We start from the raw sequence: 20,622 nt of genomic DNA, 5'->3' as shown, positions 1-20,622 counted from the left end.
TTATCTATTTTACATAAGAATACACATTCTTTTCAAGTGTACATGGAACATTCTTCAGGATAGAGAAGGACAAATACTGTACAATTTCACTTACATGCGGAATTAAAAAACTCAACAAATGAACAAATATAACTAAATAGAAACTGAATCATAGATACAGAGAAAAAACATGTGGTTTCCAGAGGGGAGGGCTGTGAGGGGAGGTGAGAAATAGGTGAGGGAGATGAAGAGATACAAAATTCCAGTTATGAAATAAGTGAACCACAGGTATGAATTATACAGTGTGGGGAATATAGTCATAATTATATAATATCCTTGTATGGTGGCAGATGACAAATAGATTATCACGGTTTATTGTTTTGAAATGTGTAGAAACACTGAATTTCTATGTTGTGTACCAGGAACTAACATAGTGTTGTAGGTCATTTATACTTCAAAAAAAAAAAAAACAGAACTCATAGAAAAAGATATCAGATTTGTGTTTACTGAGGTGCGGGGTGGGAGTAGGGAGAATTGGCTGAAAGTGGTCAAAGGATACAAACTTCCAGTTATAAGATGAAGAAGTATTAGGGATGTAATGTACAACACGATAAATATAATTAACACTGCTGTAGGTTACATATGAAAGTTGTTAAGAGAGTAAACCCTAAGAGTTCTTGTCACAAGGAAAAATATTTTTTCTACTTTAATTTTATATCCATGAGATGATGGATGCTCACTAAACATATTTAGGTCATAATTCCATGATGCATGTAAGTCAAATCATTATGCTGTACACCTTAAACTTATACAGTGCTGTATATCAATTATATCTCTAAAACTGGAAGAAAAAAATTAATAGAATTACAATAAAACTGATTTTTGGAATTAATACAGCTAAATAATACATAGCCCAGCACACCAGTAGTTGAATTTCAATACAACCTTGTATTTTTGATAATCTTATAAATATTTTAGGCTGCTTATGTTAACTGAAAAACTCTAACAAACTTCTGGTGAGCAATAACAAAACCTTGGACACCTGTAGACGAGCATGAAGATTCTACTGTGGAGTATGTTTCTGAAGCATGTTCTTTTTTGCAAGAAATGAAAAGTAAAAGTATGTCTTTTACTTAGATCTATACTTGATTATGACATCGAAAGAGAAAATATGAAAGCAAAATATATATGAAAACATCTAAATTAGGTCATGATAGACATGAAAAGGGGTTACTGGGGTACAAGTTCCATATGTCAAAGAGAATGAATTCTGATTGCTGAGCTTATGAGGTTTTTTTTTTCCTTTTTCTCTTCTTTCTTTCTCCCTCCCTTTTTTACTCCCTCCCTCCCTCCCTCCCTCCCTTCCTTCCTTCCTTCCTTCCTTCCATGGTTTGTGTGCTTGAATTTCTAATGCAATAGTTTCAGACCGCTAAGAATGCAAAAATGAGTGTATAACAAATAATTCATGTCAATATCAATAATTTATGTCTTTCAGGAAGTTACATAAGTCTGTTTATATTATATTACACACTTAGATTCAGGAAATCAATGCTCTAAAAATGTCCCATAATGACAACAAATGAGACACAGTATAGTTCCTTTTTACATGGAATTCTACATCAGCTGAAAATTTGGCCTCTGTGTATTTTGTATGGATATCTGTTTCGAGGAAAGATAATTATGTTACAAATTTTTGTTGTTATTGTAAATAAATAAAGCACTTTCTTGTCCTTGCAGAAAAACAAAACAAAACCCCCCAAAAAACAAAAACAACAACAAAAAAACCTAAATTCAGACTTTTCATTGTGTAGATGAGGAAACTGAGCCTCAGTCTCCCCCTCACCCATTCCTTCTTTTTCTCCATCTCTTTCCCTTTTCAGCTAGAACATAATGATCATCTTACTTTTTTTTCAGAAACCTACATGAATGTTCTCATTTAATCTTCACAACAGCCCCATGATGTAGATTATGGAGGATAATATTATTGCAATAATAAAGAGGAAGAAAATGAAGCACAGAAAGGTTAACTGACTTGTCTAAAGCCACACAAAAAAATTGGTTTCGGTCTTGGAGTTGAGATTTTCTCCCTCTCTATATAGCAATTGCAAATTACACTATCCTGTTACATCCCTTGGGTTCCTATAAATTATATGCAAGTTTTAGAAAAATTTGTGACCAGCCTCTGGCACACTGTATTTATATGAAGAATAACTTTGAAAAAATGGTGCAGGAAGTTTCTTTTTTTATTTTTCTGTCATTTTCCTCACAAACTATCTGTGCCAGTGCTCCTAAGAGGCATTTCTATTTCAAGCCATGTGACCTAGCCTTTCTGGGCTTCAGATCTGTCATCCATAAAATGGAAATTCAATGCTGGAAGACTAATTTCATTTCGGTAGGAAATGAAATTAGTCTTTTTTATCAGCCAGTCAATCTTTTTTTTTTAAATTAGTTTCTGCTTTATAACAAAGTGAATCAGTCATACATATACATCTGTTCCCACATCCCTTCCCTCCTGTGTCTCCCTCCCTCCCACCCTCCCCAAGCCAGTCAATCTTATCAGGTAATACAAACTAGGTTTATTCTTTTGAAGTCTGGCACAAACATACAAACCTGATTGTGGATATAAATCTCCTTGTTGTAGCAATGACACAAAAAGGTATACTTTCTTTTCCTAGGTTTTAGATGCAAATGTACTTGAAAAAACTGATATTTATAGAATAATGAAACCTTAGAACTCAACTAAAGTATCATCTGAACCTGCCCCTTTAATTTATAGTGAGAGAAATTAGATGTAAAGAGATCTAAAGAAATGTGATTGTCTTAAATTTGTAAAGCCAGTCAGTAGAAGATTCTGGTATTGATACAATCTTCTTATCCTACAATAGTGTGTCAGTCTAAATTTCTAGTGGGCAATTCATAAACATGTTCCTTCCAGGAGCACACCCAGTTGATTCAAAGAAGAGCCATATAGCACCATCTGGGATGCCTATAACTGTGTTCCCCCAAAGTGAATTTAAAATGAACTACTATAAATCTGAAACTATTTGCTGACTTCAAAAATGTGAAAAGAATGCTCCAGGATAGGTTAAAAAATGAGTTGCCTACTGATTTTTATTTTCCTCTGCTTTTTATTTTCTCCAAATATTCTACATTGAACATGTGTTCCTTATGTAATCCTAAAAAAAAAAAAAAAGTGTAGCTAAAAAGATGGATTACTTAATGCATGGAGCAAGCCCTTTAAATAACAGAGTTAAAAGAAAATTAATACTCTAAAGCATCATTAATAGTCATAAAATACTCTAAGCATGTCACAATTACTAGACTGAAATTTAAACTACTAGACTGAAATTTGAGATCCATGAGGCTATAGCCCATCACAAGAAAGGAGATATTGTCTCCTCTTTAAAAGCATTATTTGAAACATTTCCTTTCAAAATGTAATAACTTTAGCTGTCTCTTCAGAAGGAGTTTATCTGGTATAAAGTCTCTTAAATTTTTCCTCAATAAATTTTAGTAATTTGATGTTTTTATTGTTCTTTGGAAATTGTTTATGGTAAGCATTGTAGTATTGTGTCGCTTATAAGCTTAAAAATAGCAAAATGTATGATTTCCATAAGAGCAGATGTTGTACAGGATGGCACCTATCATAGATGTGACTGTAAACCACATGTATGACAGATTGCACGGCTGATGTGCCATCTGGGAAGGCAGCAAAGGTGCCCAGTGGACAGTTTTGAACTTGCAAAGAGGACATTAACACAGAAATATTAATTCCCTTTGTCATTTCACATTATTATCTGAAAATGCTTTCACACTATTATCTGAGGTTAAATTGGCTGCTAATATTGGTGTTTTTGTTGTATTTTGCACAAATAACTTACTGTACTGAAATGCATTTATAAAAGGAGGATGTGATAGGCAGAATGCAAAAAAGGTGTCCCCCACCTCAGCTACCCGCCCCAAGATTCCTGTCCCCAGTTTATCCAATCAAATGTCAAAGTAATTTAGGTACTGCTGTGAAGGGACTTTGCAGATGCAATTAAGATGACTAATTAATTACCTTAAGATAAGGAGATTGTCCTGGATTATCTGGGTGGGCCCAATGTAATCACATAAGTCCTTAAAAAGGGAAGAAGGCAGAAGAAGATTCTAAATGTGGAGAATTTAAGTACCATTGCTTGTGCTGAGATGCAGGGGCCCATGTAGTAGGACTGAAGAGAGGCCTCTAAAAGGTAAGGGCAGCCCCATCTGACAGCCAGCAAGGAAATGAGGACCTCGGGCCAAACACATGAATGAGCTTAGAAGCAGACTCTACCCCAAGCCTTCAGTAAAGAATGCATCTCTATTGACATCTTGATTTTGCCACGTGAGACCCATGTTGGACTTCTAACCCGTGGAACTATGAGCTAATACATGAGTGTTGTTTTAACACACTTTGTTTGTAGTAATTTGCTTCCACATCAATAGGAAACTAATACAGAGGGGAGACTCTCAAAGATCAGAAAGAGTGTGTCTGTTGTTACAACCAGCAAAAAGCAAAATGTAGCTACAAGAGGAATCCAAACTTAACAGCAATGGAAGGAGGTTGCAATATTGGGAGTAGGAAGCTGGAGAAGAGAAAAGCAAGAAAAGGACTAAGGACTATGATCTATAATTATAATTACCTTTGGAAGGTTTGCTGTATTTTTTTTTTTAAGAAGATGTTTGGGGTAGGAGTTTATTAATTAATTAATTTATTTATTTATTTTTGCTGTGTTGGGTCTTTGTTTCTGTGCAAGGGCTTTCTCTAGTTGTGGCAAGCGGGGGCCACTCTTCATCGCAGTGCGCAGGCCTCTCACTATTGCGGCCTCTCTTGTTGCGGAGCACAGGCTCCAGACGCACAGGCTCAGTAGTTGTGGCTCACGGGCCTAGTTGCTCCATGGCATGTGGGATCCCCCCAGACCAGGGCTCGAACCCGTGTCCCCTGCATTAGCAGGCAGATTCTCAACCACTGCGCCACCAGGGAAGCCCCTGTATTTTTGTTTTTAAGATGGGAGAGATTCCAGCATGCTGAAAACAAGGCAGTAGAAAGGGAGAGATAGAAGATACTGAGGGAAAAAAAGAGCCAAGCTCTGAAGATGAAAGGGGACGAGTTGCAAAGAGTACGTGGAGGGATGAGTCTAGGAAAGGAGAAACACATCTTCCTTTAAAAGGGAGAAGAGAAGAAAGAAGGAATCCAAAACCAGGTTAATTTTTGAAGAGGGTGGCAGGAAATGCTAAGAAAGCTCTTGTCTGGAGACTTCTACTATCATCTGAAGTAGGAAATGAAGCCAGCTGCTAAGAGTAACAGTGAGCACAGGTTTGGTAAGACTGGAGAAGGTTTGACATTGCTTTTGTGGACAATGTAATACAAGATCACCCAGGGAAGCATGGGATGATGGCTGGGCGGCACTGAAGCCCCAGGAGGCTGGAGCTCATGAATGATTCATAGCCCCATCCATAGGGCTGGGAGACTTTTTCTGTGGGTGATCAGCCACAGTAATTGGGGTGCAAGGAGCACAAGCAGTTGGCTTCCTTGCACCCAGCTAGGAGTTGGGTTTCCTGCCAGGCCAATGCAGTGGTAGAAAAGGATGGAGGGTTGTGGAAATGTGGAATTGAAGTGACAGACCACAGATTCTAAACTGAGTAAGAAAGGAAGTGAAGGCTGCAGGGACCTGATAAATGAGGAAGGGCAAGAGGCTGAATTTCCCTCTTAGTTCTGACTGGCTGAGGAGTCATATAAATCTTTCCCAGTGAGATTCCACACACATCAATTTACTGCAGTACCCATCTGACTAGTCTTTTTCTTTTAGAAGAAACGTTTCCATTCCCAAGTGGACTGACAGTTTTAAAGTACTATCTCCAGAGAGAGCCTAATTTTCTCATTAGTGGTTATGGTCTTGATATAATTTATGATTTTTTTCCTCTCTTCCATGAGGCTTTCTTAATCTAGGCTTTCTAATGATAATTATAGCTAATATTTTAAAAACAATTATTATATTCCAGACACAGTGCGAAATGCTCTACACATGTTACATCATTTAACCACCATTAAAAAAAGCCCTCAGAAGTTTGACCTTTTATTCTGCTGATGAGAAAATTGAGACTTAAGGAGTTAAATGTATTTATCCAAGTTCTAAGTACCAGTCAGTTGGAGAGCCTGAACTCAAACACTGGACTGTCTGATTCCACAGTGCATGCTCTTGCCATAAGGCCATATTGTGGGTTCAAATGATACAGAATATCAGGGAACTATATTCAATATTCTGTGATAAACCAGAATGGAAAAGAATATGAAAAAGAATACATATGTATAACTGAGTCATTTTGCTGTACAGCAGAAATTAACACAACATTGTAAATCAACTATACTTCAATAACATTATTTTTTAAATGGTACAGAATGTTGGAGGGGGGAAATTTCCCCCTCTACTCCTCTTGAGTTCTTGTGACTGGATTAACAATAAAATTGACACAAGACAGGTTAACATGAGAAAAAAACCACAAATTTTAATTTATGCACATGGATGTCCCACAGAAATAGGATCTAAGAAGTGGCCAAAGCAGGCAGCTTTTTGTACTTTTTAGACAAAGAAACAATAAATTTGTGAGGACTTGAGAGGACAAAGAAATTTAGGTGTGGGGTGCCCATTATTAAAGAATTTAACAGAGTTTGGGCTTGGGGTAGTAAATTAAAGAAATAGCAAGTTTTGTTTATATAGGCTTCTCCCTTCTTGGCACAAATTCTCTCTCTTTGGCAGTAAGGGTGTCCCTTCTACCTCTAGATGCAGGCTGGTACATCCTTTCATGTGAAAGTGAAAGGGAGTGTACCTTTCACACAAAAGCTTGATTTCCTGCTTTCAGGGAGACAGGAGGATCAGAGTGTCCTTCTTGTGTTGGCTGTATCTTAAGTAACTTTAATTCATAATAATCGATATGCCATTGGCGCACATTTTGGGTTGGCCTACTCTGGGCCCCAACAAGGGCTAAGTTGCAGATCAATGCACCTCTATTAACTGGGTAATGCATCAATGAGTGATGACAGGAAGTTGCAGGGACAACAGATTCCTGTCCGTTCCAACAGAGATCTATTGAAAGCTCTCTGCTTTCTCTTTTCTCAGTCCTTCAGAGGTAATTAGATACTAAATGCAGAGGTTCTGTACTCATGGAAAATTAGCAGCAATTTCTGAGAAGATAATAAATTACTTAAGCTTTTAATTGAATACTGCTTTTGCTGGTGGGAAGAAAAATGGAAAATACAAGAGAGTCTTTGATAATCTTGATCTTCCCAAAGAATGAAATCTAACTGTAGGAAATTATTAAGGCACCTGGTTTATGTTGTTAGGTTTGGATGGGGGAGAATGTAAAGGAGGAAGTAGTAACATTTGTAAACCAACTAATGAAAGAACATGTTAACACATAATGCTAAGCCATCATCTAGCATCAAAATAGACAAACGTTATTAAAACAAACTGATATACAGTTGGTTTTGATTTATCTTCAATTGACTCATTTAGTCACTAGGTCCTTTATATGGAAAGTGTGGTCCCTCATGGGGAGCTTCTTAGAAATGCACACTCTCAGGCCTACTAATCAGAACTGCACTTTAGTAGGATCCCAGTGGTTCACATGCACACTTGAATATCAGAAGCTCATTCTGTTTATTCACTACCAAGCACCAATTAGTCTCAAGTTTACAAGAAATACAGTGTGTCATTAACTTCTAAGGACTTTATTTCTGCTTATTCATAGACAACTGAAAAACAGCTATCTTATTTTTCAAATTCCTTGGAATTACATAATCTGACAATTTATTCACAAATAAAATGCACTTTTTTACTTCAAGATATCCTTTCATAGTAATTAATTTTCATGCAACACCTGGAGGATAGGATTTGGAACAGTAAAATTCCAAAATTCTCCCTAAAAAGGAATGAAAGATCTTGTCCAGGAAGATTTATGGAAAATGGGTAGGAATAGTTATTTGAGAGTGGCCAAATTCATTGTCAGGATTCTCAGCTGAGACCCTGTCTGATGGAGGTTGATTTGATTTCCAAACAAGTGCCAGCTCCTAATTAAACTATCAGTCTGAGCAAGGACACCAGCCCAGTACATCAGTTTATCTATTGGAAAGAAAAATCAATAACTGCTCAAAAATCATGCACCAGCAGCATGCGGTATGTTGAATACGTTAAACTGCCTTCTGATATTTATATCAGAACCCCTTGATATTTATAAATCAAGCTGTTGATTGTTAATCCAAATTAAGACTTCAAATTCAATCAACATTAAATCTCTTACTTTACAGCCATTTCTAAGATATTGTGCATGTTTATATGTGTTGTTTGGGATTTTAGATCTTTGGATACTTCTCCAAAGAAGATTCTCTTACTTCCCAAATGGATGAAGAAAATTTGGTTTTCCTCGTTTCTAGAAAACAACGAGTTGTAATTTCAGGTGATAATTTAAATTTCCCTAACAGATTAATGTGAGTTTTAATATTTTCTCAAAAATAAATATTGGGAATATAACATTTCAATTAAACCGTTTTTCATCTTATTTACTTGATCAATACTTTATAACAAGAAAGGGGAGTGACAGTTTCGAATGTAATATCAGAAGAAACTTGCAGTTGAGTTGGAAATATAATTGCTCTGAAAGACATTAAGTAAGGAATGTTAGGGAGGGAAATTCCCACTTTCCTGAAGAGGTTCAGATCTCAAGTTAAAGCTCTCTACAATGTGACCTCAATAATGCATGCTTTGGTACCAAATGGATCACATTTTTAAGAATAAATATTCTTAAAATTGAATTTTCAAGTTTTCACTTATTAGAACTCTTTCCCATGTTCTCACCCTTAATTATCTTATGGAGGTTTAACCCTACACCTCTAAAACTGTGAATTTGGGCCAATCACAGAGGAGTGTTACCCCAGGTTAAGAGGTCTCCAGTTTACATATGTCATTTGTTTTAAAATTTGAAACTGGACCCCAGGAACTCATTTCCCTCTCCACTATTGACAACTTGGGTTTTCTTTCCTTTCTTCCCTACAGGGAGGGAGAAGTCCAAGGTGAGGAAAGGCAAACCCTGGAATCTGCCCCGTCCTCCAGGGTTTCATAGCAAATTCTGAGATAAAGGGCATAGTCTAGGTCAAATCTGGTGTTCCTTAAAAGAAAAAAAAAAAAGACCCCGGTCCTTTGTGAGCAAAACCCACCCTTGTTTTTGACCCTTCCTTAGCCCAACCATAGGCCTCACCAGAGCCTAACCTCTGGGCCCCTCCATGGGAACTATCATCAAAGAACAGAAGCAAGGGAGCTATCCCTGCTTCTGTCATCACTGAGTGAAGAGTGGCCAGTGAGTAAGGGAGACATGTTGCTGGCATCCTAAATTAGAACTTTGAAAGCATCTTTATAGATAGCAGTTGGGTTCTGTAACTTGCTTATTCGCTCAACAAATAATTGTTAAGGTCTACTTTGTGGGCCAAGTAACTTTCTAAGTGCTGGGGACACAGCAATGAACAAACAATCATAGATCCCTGACGTCATGGAGTCTACATTCTAATGGGGAGAGATAGACAATAAAAAAGTCAAACAAGTAAATTAAGTGCTACAGAAAAAATAATAAAGTAAGCAGGCTGTGGAGAAAAATAAAACAGGAGTGTGGGAAGAAGCTGGTTTGGAGGGATTTTAAATAGGGTAGTTGGGGAAAACCTGAAGGAGATATGAGAGCAAACCACACACTTCATGCTGGAGTGGAGTGGTAGGGAGACAGTAGTAGAAGATGAGGTTAGAGAGGCAACAGTGGCATGGGCACAGATGTCCAAGGACTTGTGGACACGCTAAAGACTTCTGAGTGAGACAGAAAGCTGTGAGAAGGCTGCAGAGAGGAGAGAGGCCTGGCCTGAGTTACCCTTCAAATGTTCTGGTTTCTGTGATAAAAGTGGTCTATAGTGGGGAAGGAGTTGAAGCAGAGAGAATGATGGTGGCTTGGAATAAGATAATATTCTGTGCCTGTTTTTTCATTATTGACCCCTCCAAGGAGTCTTTTGGACCTTCTTTTCTAATCTCACCCCAAATCCCCTCTCAACCTCCTTCCCCCGACCCCCAGACATTTTAATACCTCAGATATACTGTGTATCTGCCTATGTACTGTATGTATATCTGAGCTTTTGACACAGAGAGTAAAACTCATTCACACACCACCGCCATCCCTTAACCCCTGCCCAAGAACTAATTTGTACCCCCTTGGGAGCGATAATTTCTCTGTTGAGAATGCATGAATTAGAGAGATAATACTGGAGTATGAGATTTGTTCACTTGCTTTTCCTCTCTAAGAGTTTACAATTATAAAAACTTGATTTAAATCATCCTGGGAAGAGGCCCAATATGTGTGGCTTTATCATTCAGCACATAGGCAAAGAAACTTGAAAGTGTTTTTTTCAAAATGCATGAAGTAAAAAAAAAAAAAAAAAAGCCTTAATAACAGTATTAATGTAGTTTCATTCTTTTGTACTGGAAAGTCTGAGGTAGTATTAGGTTTTTATTCTGTGTAAATCACATGGTGATAGTTCAAAGAAAGAACTCCTGAGATGTGAAGATCTTAAAGTAGAAATGATTCTAAAAGACATTTGGAAAACTCATTTTCTGAAATGTGCACATGGAGGTGGGATGGGGTATGATCTTACATTTTCTCTGGGAATTCATGCACCATGTTTAGTTGGAAAGCACTATAACGTCAGATTACTATCTCTAAGGATAATTAAAAAGCAATAGTTGCTCATTTTTTGGTTTTATTCCACTTTAATTTTTAAGTAACTAAAGCCTTTCTAGCAAAAAGTTGGTTGTTTCCTTTTTCTTTTTTTAAATAAAACTAACAAGTGACTTTTAGGATCTTTACTGCTAGGAGTTGAAATGATTTTTGTGCCATCGACAGGTAGTAGAAGACGGGATGTATATAAGTGCATTGTCAAGATTCCTCAGTTGGATTTACTAATAACAGCTTCTCAGAAAGGATTGATAATAGTCTTTAGAATAGCCAGGTAATTTGAAAGCTTAGATTCCTTCCTCCCTCCTTTCTTCCTTCCTTCCTCTCTTTTGTTTTGTCTATGCATCATGCTTATGTATCAGATGCAGCAGAAACCATACTAGCTCTGCTTGGATAAATCTATGATTCTCAACCAGCATAGTACTTAGGATATGATATTCATTCAATACATATTTATTGAATAAAAGAGAAAGCCCACTGGATAGAATGTTCTTAAATCTCAGTAACTTGAGAGATAAATCAAATGAAAAGTTTTTTTTCTGTATCAATCTATTTTCATATTGACCTGTTTACCGTTATTGCCATTGCTGTTAGTATTATTTTGCAGTCCCAATTTTTGGTATCAAAGGTTGCTCTGAATAGCTAAAGAATGTGAGGCAGTGTGCAAATAGAAGGAACAAAATAACTAATAAAATTTAAGCCTAAGAGCATAGTGACCAGGCTTAAAGACAAGCCACAGAAACATAAACTGGCCCAAAGCAAACAGTGCATTATTTTACATAGCTAGATTTTTCAGAGGCAGAAGGAACAAGGAGACTAACAGAAGGTAGAAATGACAAAGTGAGATTAACCAAGGAGATACCGTGTTGCTTTAGAGACGGCATTTTCATCTTTAATTGTAGTGCCCACTGGGGATCATTATTCTCTTCCTCTTTCTTATAGATGAGAGTTCACACCAGCACCAAAGTTACAGTAAGTACTTTTAAAAAGTTCCTAATTAAGTTAAACTGATTGATGATGGTTTCTCCATAACTAATCAAAATCTCAATGAAGAGCTTGAATACACTCTGAAAATAAGAGGTTTTCATAGACTGTAGCTTTATCTTTATTGACTAGGATCCAAACTAAACCTTGAGCAACAGCAAAGAGGACACAGACCTTGCTTTCTGAGTTAATTTGATTGTAGAGAATTGCTTGGCAAGTGACTATTTCTTGGAAGCTTCAATTTAAAATCTTCGCCTGTTTTTCTAAGTGCTCACTATTGAGGAAAGTAAAAAACAGACAAAACCCATGTTGTGAGAACAAGGAAATAGCCAGTGAAAATTATTTGAAAACATTTTATTCTAAACTTGAAAACAGCATAAAAAACTTGAGTGCAATATTGTAATTTATTTAATCCATATTGCTAACTGGAACAGTAATCTTGTGGCAGATATTGTAAAGCTATGGTGAATTGCTCTCAGAATCCCACCGTGGCTTTATGAGAGATGGAGAATGATTGACTTTCACCCTGCTTGTATGCACTGAAATGCACTGAGGGTGCCATGCAGAGGAGTCTCTGAGCCTCCGTTTCTTAAACTTTCTTAAAATTCCTAACGGGTTTTACAGAAGATTCAAGGGCATGCCTGAAACACAGGCAGCAGTTTCTGGCACAGGAGACACTCACAAGTGGGAGCCATTGTTCTCATAAAGTAGTGTGTTGTAAGAGATATTACGGATCCTAGCCATGCCAATCTGGTGACTTTAGGAAAGCATAAGGCAGACTCACTGACCTCAACTTGATCACTGACCAGATGACCACCAAGGTCTTTTCCAGCTAAAAGATTTAAGCATGAGGACAGGGCCAGAAAACTCACTTAATTGGTGCTCTAAATCTAGTCTCATTGAGCTCCTGTGCAGAAGTGTTCTCATGTAAAAGAACAGTGCATAAAGATGACTGCTTAGTCAGTGGCTGTGTGCTTCCAGGGAGCTGTGCCAGGCACTAGCTCTGTCATTCTCCACATGATGGTGCTGAGAAATTCAGGCTGAGGGTGAAAGGGAAAAAGATGGGAGCCTCTTCTCAGGACATCGAAGAAGAGACATTGTGTGGCTCCTCTGCAAATAAGGGGGCAAAATGGGGCTTTTAATGTAAGTAATCTGCTCTTTTAGTAGCCACCATCATGTGATAGAACAAAACACAATATACTCTAAAACACAACATGCCAATCCTATGCTTTTCTATCAGGATACCTCCTGGATTACAGGTTATGATTACCTCTCTCAGCTGAAACGAATTGTTGCTACTACTGAAAGGACCATTATTGTCTGGGATTATAAAGCTCAAGGGAGCAGCCAGGTACTGTGCCAAGAGATACTCAAAGAAATTGGATTGTCTTTTCCATACTGGGAGGAAATGAGCAACCCACTTTCTCTATTGAACATCAGTTTCCTCATATATAAAATGAGGGGGTTTAACTAAGATAATCAAGTCCAGCATCAATATTCTGTGAGTCTTAATTAAAAGGGAACACTCTTTCCATTTAGTGTATGTTTAATTTGTTTTGTTTTTGAGAGAGAATGATTAGTTCCTTTCTTCTTTTATACCTTTCTCTGAATCCATGTATTATCTTTTTGGTTATGCTCATGTTAACCAGTTCAAAGTCTTTCTCTTCAGTCCAGCTTCATTTGGCAAGAAAACCATTAAAATCAAATGCCTAATCCTGGCAAAAAATCTAATGGGAAGATGTTAATGTTAATCCCCTCAGTTAGTGATATGTTACCACTTAACCAATTTACAATATTTATTGAGCATCTGTAGACATATAGAAGTAATGAACATGTTCCCTACACTCAAAACTCAGTCTTGAAGATTCTCACAAACAAACATAATATATAATATAATGGTACAGCAAATTATACAGTAAGAAAGAACAGGTACTCAGGGAGAGATGAGATCACTAAGCATTGGGGTTATTAAAAAAAACGCCCTCAGGAAGCAGGCTGACTTTGAAGGACATGTAGGATTAACAAATAATTTAACCTTCCTCTGTACCATACTAGTCTCAGTAAAATAGTAAACTTCCTATTCTTGTCCACAATATTGGCCAACTAATGATACCAAGATGATTTTAAAGAAGGCAGCTGTTTGCTTAATGTATTTTATTATGTGATGTGTCACTATCTCATATGGTATAGTTTGATTACAACTTCTTTTCCTTCCCGTTCTCTCCTGTTTTCACTCTTGCTTTTCAATCTCATAGAAGCCTCCAGTTCATTGAAAGCATCTTCTTCCACTCTTCAGTATCCCTGCTTCTTCCCTCTTTCCCTTCTCACATTACCCCCTGGATGGATCATCTCTTAAATCTCTGTCCTTCAAAACTTGAATCTCGGATAGATGCTATAGCCCTTCTTTGCTCCTTTGCAGTGGCTAAGCACTGCTAGAGAAAAACTCAGAGCCACACTATTTGGCATCACTACAAATTCAGGGTCTGCAGACTCACCTGAGCACTCAGTGGCATCTATCAATCTCTTTCTTATTCTTGCCAACTCACTTTTCCACTCCTGGCAAGTATTCCAAAATTCCATTATTCTTCTCAAGCCCTTTCCCTTTTGACAGGTGAACTTCTTCCTGTTTCTGAGAATACTGAGTCTGAAAGGCTTGTACTCTTTCAAATTCTAGCCCTCCACCTACAGTTTTAACTAACAATACAACACTACTTCCTTTCTTTCTTCCTTCCTCTCTCTAAAGACAAAATATCTGACATTCCCTGTATCTGACACCCCCCATCCCCTCCTGCCTTGTCCAGGACAAGACTCCATAGCCTTTTCCCTTTCTATCTTTTTTGACATTAATCTCTTCTCCTAGGATCCTTCTTTTCAACCTCTTCTGAATCTTCCTCTCAACCAATTCAGGTCCCAGATCCAAGGTCACCTTCCCTGACCATGGGACCCAAAATGACCTCTTAAGTCACTCTTTATCACAGCTCTCTGGCTTATTATTTTAAGTGCACATCCCATTATCTGGAATTATCTGTTTAATTCATCTGTCTCCCCCGACTAGGACAGTAGCTCCACAAAGTCAGAAACTTTTGTTCATCACCGTAAGCCCATGCCTAGAATGGTTCTTGCCATGTTGTAGGTGCTCTATAAATATTTGTTGAAAGACTGAATGAAACTCTAAATATGTTCAAGTCTCACTTATTCTATAGGAAACAAAACAAATTAAAAAAAATTTAAATACTTTTTTCTTCTCCTTAGGTAGAAACTAAGTTCCAGGAAAACAATGGCCATATAGCTTAGTGAACCCAGTTCAATAGTATAGAGTCAGCTTGATAAATGCTTGCTGAATATTTCTGGATAAATGTAGATGTTAGGATATTTTTCTCCTCGTAAAGTAATTGGGACTTTGATATTAGATTTTCCTATTTATCATTCATTTTTATTTCAATGGTCTTTTAACACCTGAATTTTTTAATGCTTCCGGTTAATATTGCCTTACGAATTCAAGAAAGGAATATTCACAGTAATACATCAGAAAATCTCATTATTTATTGAGCTAGAGACGGGTACCTCACACTTTTTCCCCACAAAACACCCAAAAGCACAATGTTGGGCTCACAGTGAGAAGTTAATCCGTTAACTTCTACTTAGTTAACTTTGTTTTTTTCAAGTTCCTTTAACAATGGGAATACCTAAAATGAGAAACATCAGAAAGTAAAATCTTATCAAATAATAAGAGCAATATTTAAATTTAATATTTAGAGCAACACAATAACTTATTAAAAGTGTTCTTCTGTTTCTAGGAAAACTATTTTGTCATAAAACGTATGGATCATTGCCTCCTCTGTGTGTGTGTAGTGTCTCTGCCTGACCAGCTCTGCCGAGATGACATCCTCTTGGGGGATGATGGTGGTTTTGTGAACAGATTCACAGTAAATAGTGATGACTTTGGACTCAAGAAGGCAAAATCCAAAAAAAATTTACAAAATCAGGGGTTAGACTCAAAGAACTTTAAAAGGTAAGGGTATTACGGGAATAGGCCAATTGTTTTAATATAGACATTGTTCAAGTATTTATGTAGTGAAAATAATATGCCAGACCCCATGGTAGAGATTTTAAATACAAAGCTGAAAAAGAAATGTTTTTTACCTCAAGGAACTTCCAGTATAATAGGGAAGACAGACAGGAAAATTAGCAACTGAAATTCCTATTTTAAGTGCTACTGACAATGAAAATCTATAGGTACTTGAATGAATTAAAGAGTTCAGTGAGGGGCTTCCCTGGTGGCGCAGTGGTTGAGAGTCCGCTTGCCGATGCAGGGGACACGGGTTCGTGCCCCAGTCTGGGAGGATCCCACATGCCGCGGAGCTGCTGGGTCCGTGGGCCATGGCCGCTAAGCCTGCGCATCCGGAGCCTGTGCTCCACAACGGGAAAGGCCACAACAGTGAGAGGCCCGCGTACCGCCCAAAGAAAAAAAAAAAAAAAAAGAGTTCAGTGAAAATTAAATCATGAATAAAATATAAAAGACATACATGGCTGTTCACTAGTATTTAAATATGGAAGACGATTCTAAACATAAAAGCAATGGATACAGAATTCAAAGAAAAAGTTTGATAGATTTGACTATACACATCAAAAGATAACATTTTGAAAGTAAATAACAAACTGGGATAAATATATATAACAAATATGACAGACAGTGGGTTAATAATCTTTAATAGGTTTTAGAATTCAATTAAAAAACAATAATTTCTCAAGATAAAAACTGACAAAGACGATGAACAGATAATTCACACACATGCCCACACAGCAGTCAATAAACATTTCAAACTGATCATCAGGCAAGAATGCTAAGAACAGTTTCCAACTGATGAGGTTATGGGTGATTTCTATTGTCTGCTTTATAATTGTAGTGTTTTTGAAGTTCTTAGAGTAAGGCATATATTACTTTTATTAGCAGAAATACAAGTTTTATACTAAATACAACCTTTTTATTAATCAAAGAAATACAACTTATAATCATATACAACTTCTCACATAAAATTAGAACAGATTAAAAATGGGTATGATGCTGTGAGATGGGCATCCTCACATACTGCTGGTGGTGAAAGTATGAGTTGAATCGCATCTGGAAAGCAATTTGGGCAGATGCATCATGTGTCTTAATAAACATTTATACATTGAGACCTGTGATCTCCATGTGTTTAAAAATATAAGTATGATTATCACAGCATTATTTCTAATAATAAAATATCTAGTGTCCAACAATAGGGGAATAATTAATTTAAATAAGTAATCATTTAAATAAATAATTCAGGTATTATATAAATGTGTGATATAATATAAATTCTATAAATATAATTACATATTTTATAAATATGTCCATACATGTGTAATGCATTTATATGTAAATTGCATTTTTGTCAGAGTCCTAAAAAATATTTAAGGCATTAAGGGCATTCAGTAAATAATAGTATAACCATATTAGAGAATGCCATGCATCTCCATTAAATTATATTTTGAAAGATATTTAATAATATGGAAAATGTTAATATTAAGTAAAAAACTTTATTTTTTTATGTACATTGAATCCAGTTTTATTTATGTATATGTGTCAGTATGTATATGTGTCCATTTGTATGTCTGCATATTTCTACTTAGAAAGAAAAATATTGAATGCGAATTTCCCAAAATGTTAACAATGATTCTTTTTGGAACTTCAGAGAAGTGATTTTTCTTTTCTTCTCTATGGTTTTCTACTTTCTAAATTTTGTACAAACAAAATTTTCCTTTTAGAATAAGAAAATAACTTTGAAAAATACAGGATTATATTTTGTTATTAATATAGCAAATATTTTATTCCAGAGATAGAATATGCAATTAAAAGCTCATTACATCTATTGCTACAACAGAATTAAGACTAGCCCATTGCTGGAACCCTAAGAATGACACAATAATTATATGGCTTCATTTTCCATCCTTCATATATTAGCAGTATTACTTAGTTCCACCAAAGTATTAGACTCTGATGGGGGAGTTTCCCAGTATGTGATGTGCTGCTCTATTTACTATCAAGCACTTCATTCCAATTATGATAGGCTCTTAGAATAGATGCTGAGACATGAATCTTCTCTTTACTGAGATGAGTGTCACCTGTCAGAAAATTCCATGGCCTGTTTTCCATCTCTGCTTCCATTAGACAGATATGTTAGAAATGAAATTGGGGGAATCTGAGGAATTTGAGGAATGTAAGTACAGTTAAATGAATGCTAATTCATACTGGTTCTTTTGAAGATGATTTAATCATGCAGCTGATCATTATATACATGACAAATTATTTGAGACTAAAGTGTATATATATATATATATATATATATATATATATAAACTGAGTGTTGAAGCAAAACATTGTAGAAATTAAAGAAAGAACTACCCAGTATCCAGAGTTCAAAATTTAACACAATCTGGCATGGAAAAAAGGAATCTCCCCCGACTCCCACTCTGTTTAATCCAATACTGTTGAACTTTCCTGCCTTGAGTTATAAATATGTCTATTTCTCAACTACAATCTAAGGAACTTGGTGATAAGGATTTCACCTTAATCATCTTTATGTCCTTTGTACCTGGGATACAATAAGTGCTCAATAAGTGTTTGTGGGTGAGGAAACAAATACACTATAAAATATGAGTAAATAAAATACCATGAAGATGGCTTCTTCCAGGTTAAGAAAAGAAGAATTTTATGGCAGTTTTGGCCTCTAGCGCTAAACCTCTCCCTCAAATGTCCTGTGTACTGATGAGCAAGCCTTTGACAAAGACTTTGAAGGCTGTCCTAGCCTCAGCTTTACCAGTAATCTGGGATTATAAACTTCCTAGTTCTTCAGTTTTGAATGTATTCATGGGAAATATGAAAGTGAGTTGACTCATACAAGATAAAAAACAATATAAAATACAGTTCTCCATTTGCATGATCAGGATTTTTTCAGTAGGGTAAGGATGATCATGTCAATATTGGACTGGGGTTCTTCTAGATTATTCCTCTAATTCTGAATCTATAGCTCAAAATCTGATGATAAACTTTTATTTTTTCATTTAAAATATGATGACGATCATATAGTTAAACAATTGAGAGTATAATGCATAGGATAGTGTTACACATGCAGGCTTTACCACAGCTCAGAGCTGCGATTTGGTTAAAGTAAAAGTGAAATACCAAATAGAAACTCCACATGATGTGTTTGTGAGTCTACCATAACCCCCTTTTTTTCTTGTAATTCTCAGTGTTAAAAGGAAGCTACATAATGACTGGCTTATGAAAATTAGATATATTTCAGCCCTAAATTGCTTTGGATCCTGCTCCTCAGACAGTGTTCATTCATTAGTTTTGGAATCCTTGAAAAGACTTGAGGATAATATGTAAGTACAGTTGTTTATATACATAAACATTCTGTGACTTTCAGGTGTTTTCCTGAAACCCAGGGCAGCCTTGGAGCTTTTAAACTGGTTTTTAGACATATCAGATGTTAAGTATTCTATTTGTTCAACAAAATTAATTAGATTTTCAGGAGGACGTTGAAGTTACTCATGCAAATCTGAACATGATGTGTCCTCCTAGAAGCAGTTTTGTTCCTTTGTTTTTATTGCTATATTCTATTAAAGTAAATCAATATTGGTGTAGCTATATTTTCCAAGTATAGTTCTGTTGGTAAAACTTTATACTTTAAAAATCATTCTTACTGGTCAATTGACTGTCAATAGCCTGTGAGTATCTGTAGAACAATCATCATGTTCCATGTGTAATAAATACCCAAAATGGCTTTCTTATAGACAGATGAGTTTGAATAGCGTGTAGTCTTATTTTCTACCTAGTTAAATATTTATTAATAGTTATACTGATATATAGCAAGGGTATATGAATATATAGTAACTATAAAACAGCTGTTATATATTTTTAAGAGAGATACATTCTACAGCATGGATAAACCTCAAAAACATTATGCTAAGTGACAGAAGCCAGACACAAAAGACTGCATATTGAATAATCCCATTTGTAGGAAATGCCCAGAAAAGAGAAGTTTATAGAAATAGAAAGTAGATTAGTGGATGCCTGGGGATGGTGGTGGGAGCAAGGACCCCAAGTTGTCACAAGGGAGGTCTCTGGGTTAGGGAAGGCTAAAGAAGAAGGAAATCACATGATCATATCAACAGATGCAGAAAAAGCACTTGACAAAATCCAGCACCCATTCCTGATAAAAACTCTCAATCTAGACACAGACATTATACCAGTTACAGGAAAACAACTCAAAATGGATCATAGACCCAAAGATAAAATACAAAGCTGTAAAACTCCTGGAAGCAAATCTAGATGACATTGGGTTTGGCAATGACTTTTAAGATACCACTCCATGAGTGAAATCATTGATAAACTGGACTTCATTCAAATTAAAAACTCTGCTCTGAAAAAGACACTGTCAAGAGAACAAGAAGACAAGCCATAGACTAGGAGAAAATATTTGCAAAACACATATCTGATAAAGGGCAGTCATCTGAAATATACAAAGAACTCTTAAAACTCAACACTAAAACAAACAACCTGATTAAAAAATGGGCAAAAGATCTGAGCAGACACATCACCAAAGAAGGTATACAGATGGCAATAAGTATATGAAAAGATGTTTCACATTCTACATCATTAGAGAAGTGGAAACTAAAATCACAATGAGATATCATTACACACCTACTAGAATGTCCAAAATCCAAAACACTGACAACTTCAAATGCTGGCAAGAATGTGGAACAATAGGAACTCTCATTCAGTGCTGGTGGGAATGCAAAATGGGTACAGCCACCTTGGAAGACAGTTTGGCAGTTTCTTACAAAACT

At 36.2% G+C, this 20,622-nt stretch overlaps 1 protein-coding gene across 1 annotated transcript in view; it reads left to right on the top strand.

Annotated features, from left to right (window-relative positions):
- The window catches only part of WDR64 (WD repeat domain 64), a gene marked incomplete at both ends in the record, with an annotated part of 80,840 nt that overhangs the window by 18,126 nt on the left and 42,092 nt on the right, over positions 1 to 20,622 (top strand). The window contains 7 exon segments of the mRNA XM_079722249.1: positions 8,355 to 8,454; positions 10,930 to 11,024; positions 11,027 to 11,035; positions 11,704 to 11,733; positions 12,986 to 13,096; positions 15,543 to 15,757; positions 19,021 to 19,155. Coding sequence (XP_079578375.1) covers positions 8,355 to 8,454; positions 10,930 to 11,024; positions 11,027 to 11,035; positions 11,704 to 11,733; positions 12,986 to 13,096; positions 15,543 to 15,757; positions 19,021 to 19,155 — 695 coding nt within the window.

The sequence above is a fragment of the Hyperoodon ampullatus genome (assembly GCF_949752795.1).
Source record: "Hyperoodon ampullatus genome assembly, chromosome: 2".
NCBI lineage: Eukaryota > Metazoa > Chordata > Mammalia > Artiodactyla > Ziphiidae > Hyperoodon > Hyperoodon ampullatus.
The sequence above is the reverse complement of the archived record's forward strand: the minus strand, read 5'-3'. Positions and strand labels throughout refer to the sequence as shown.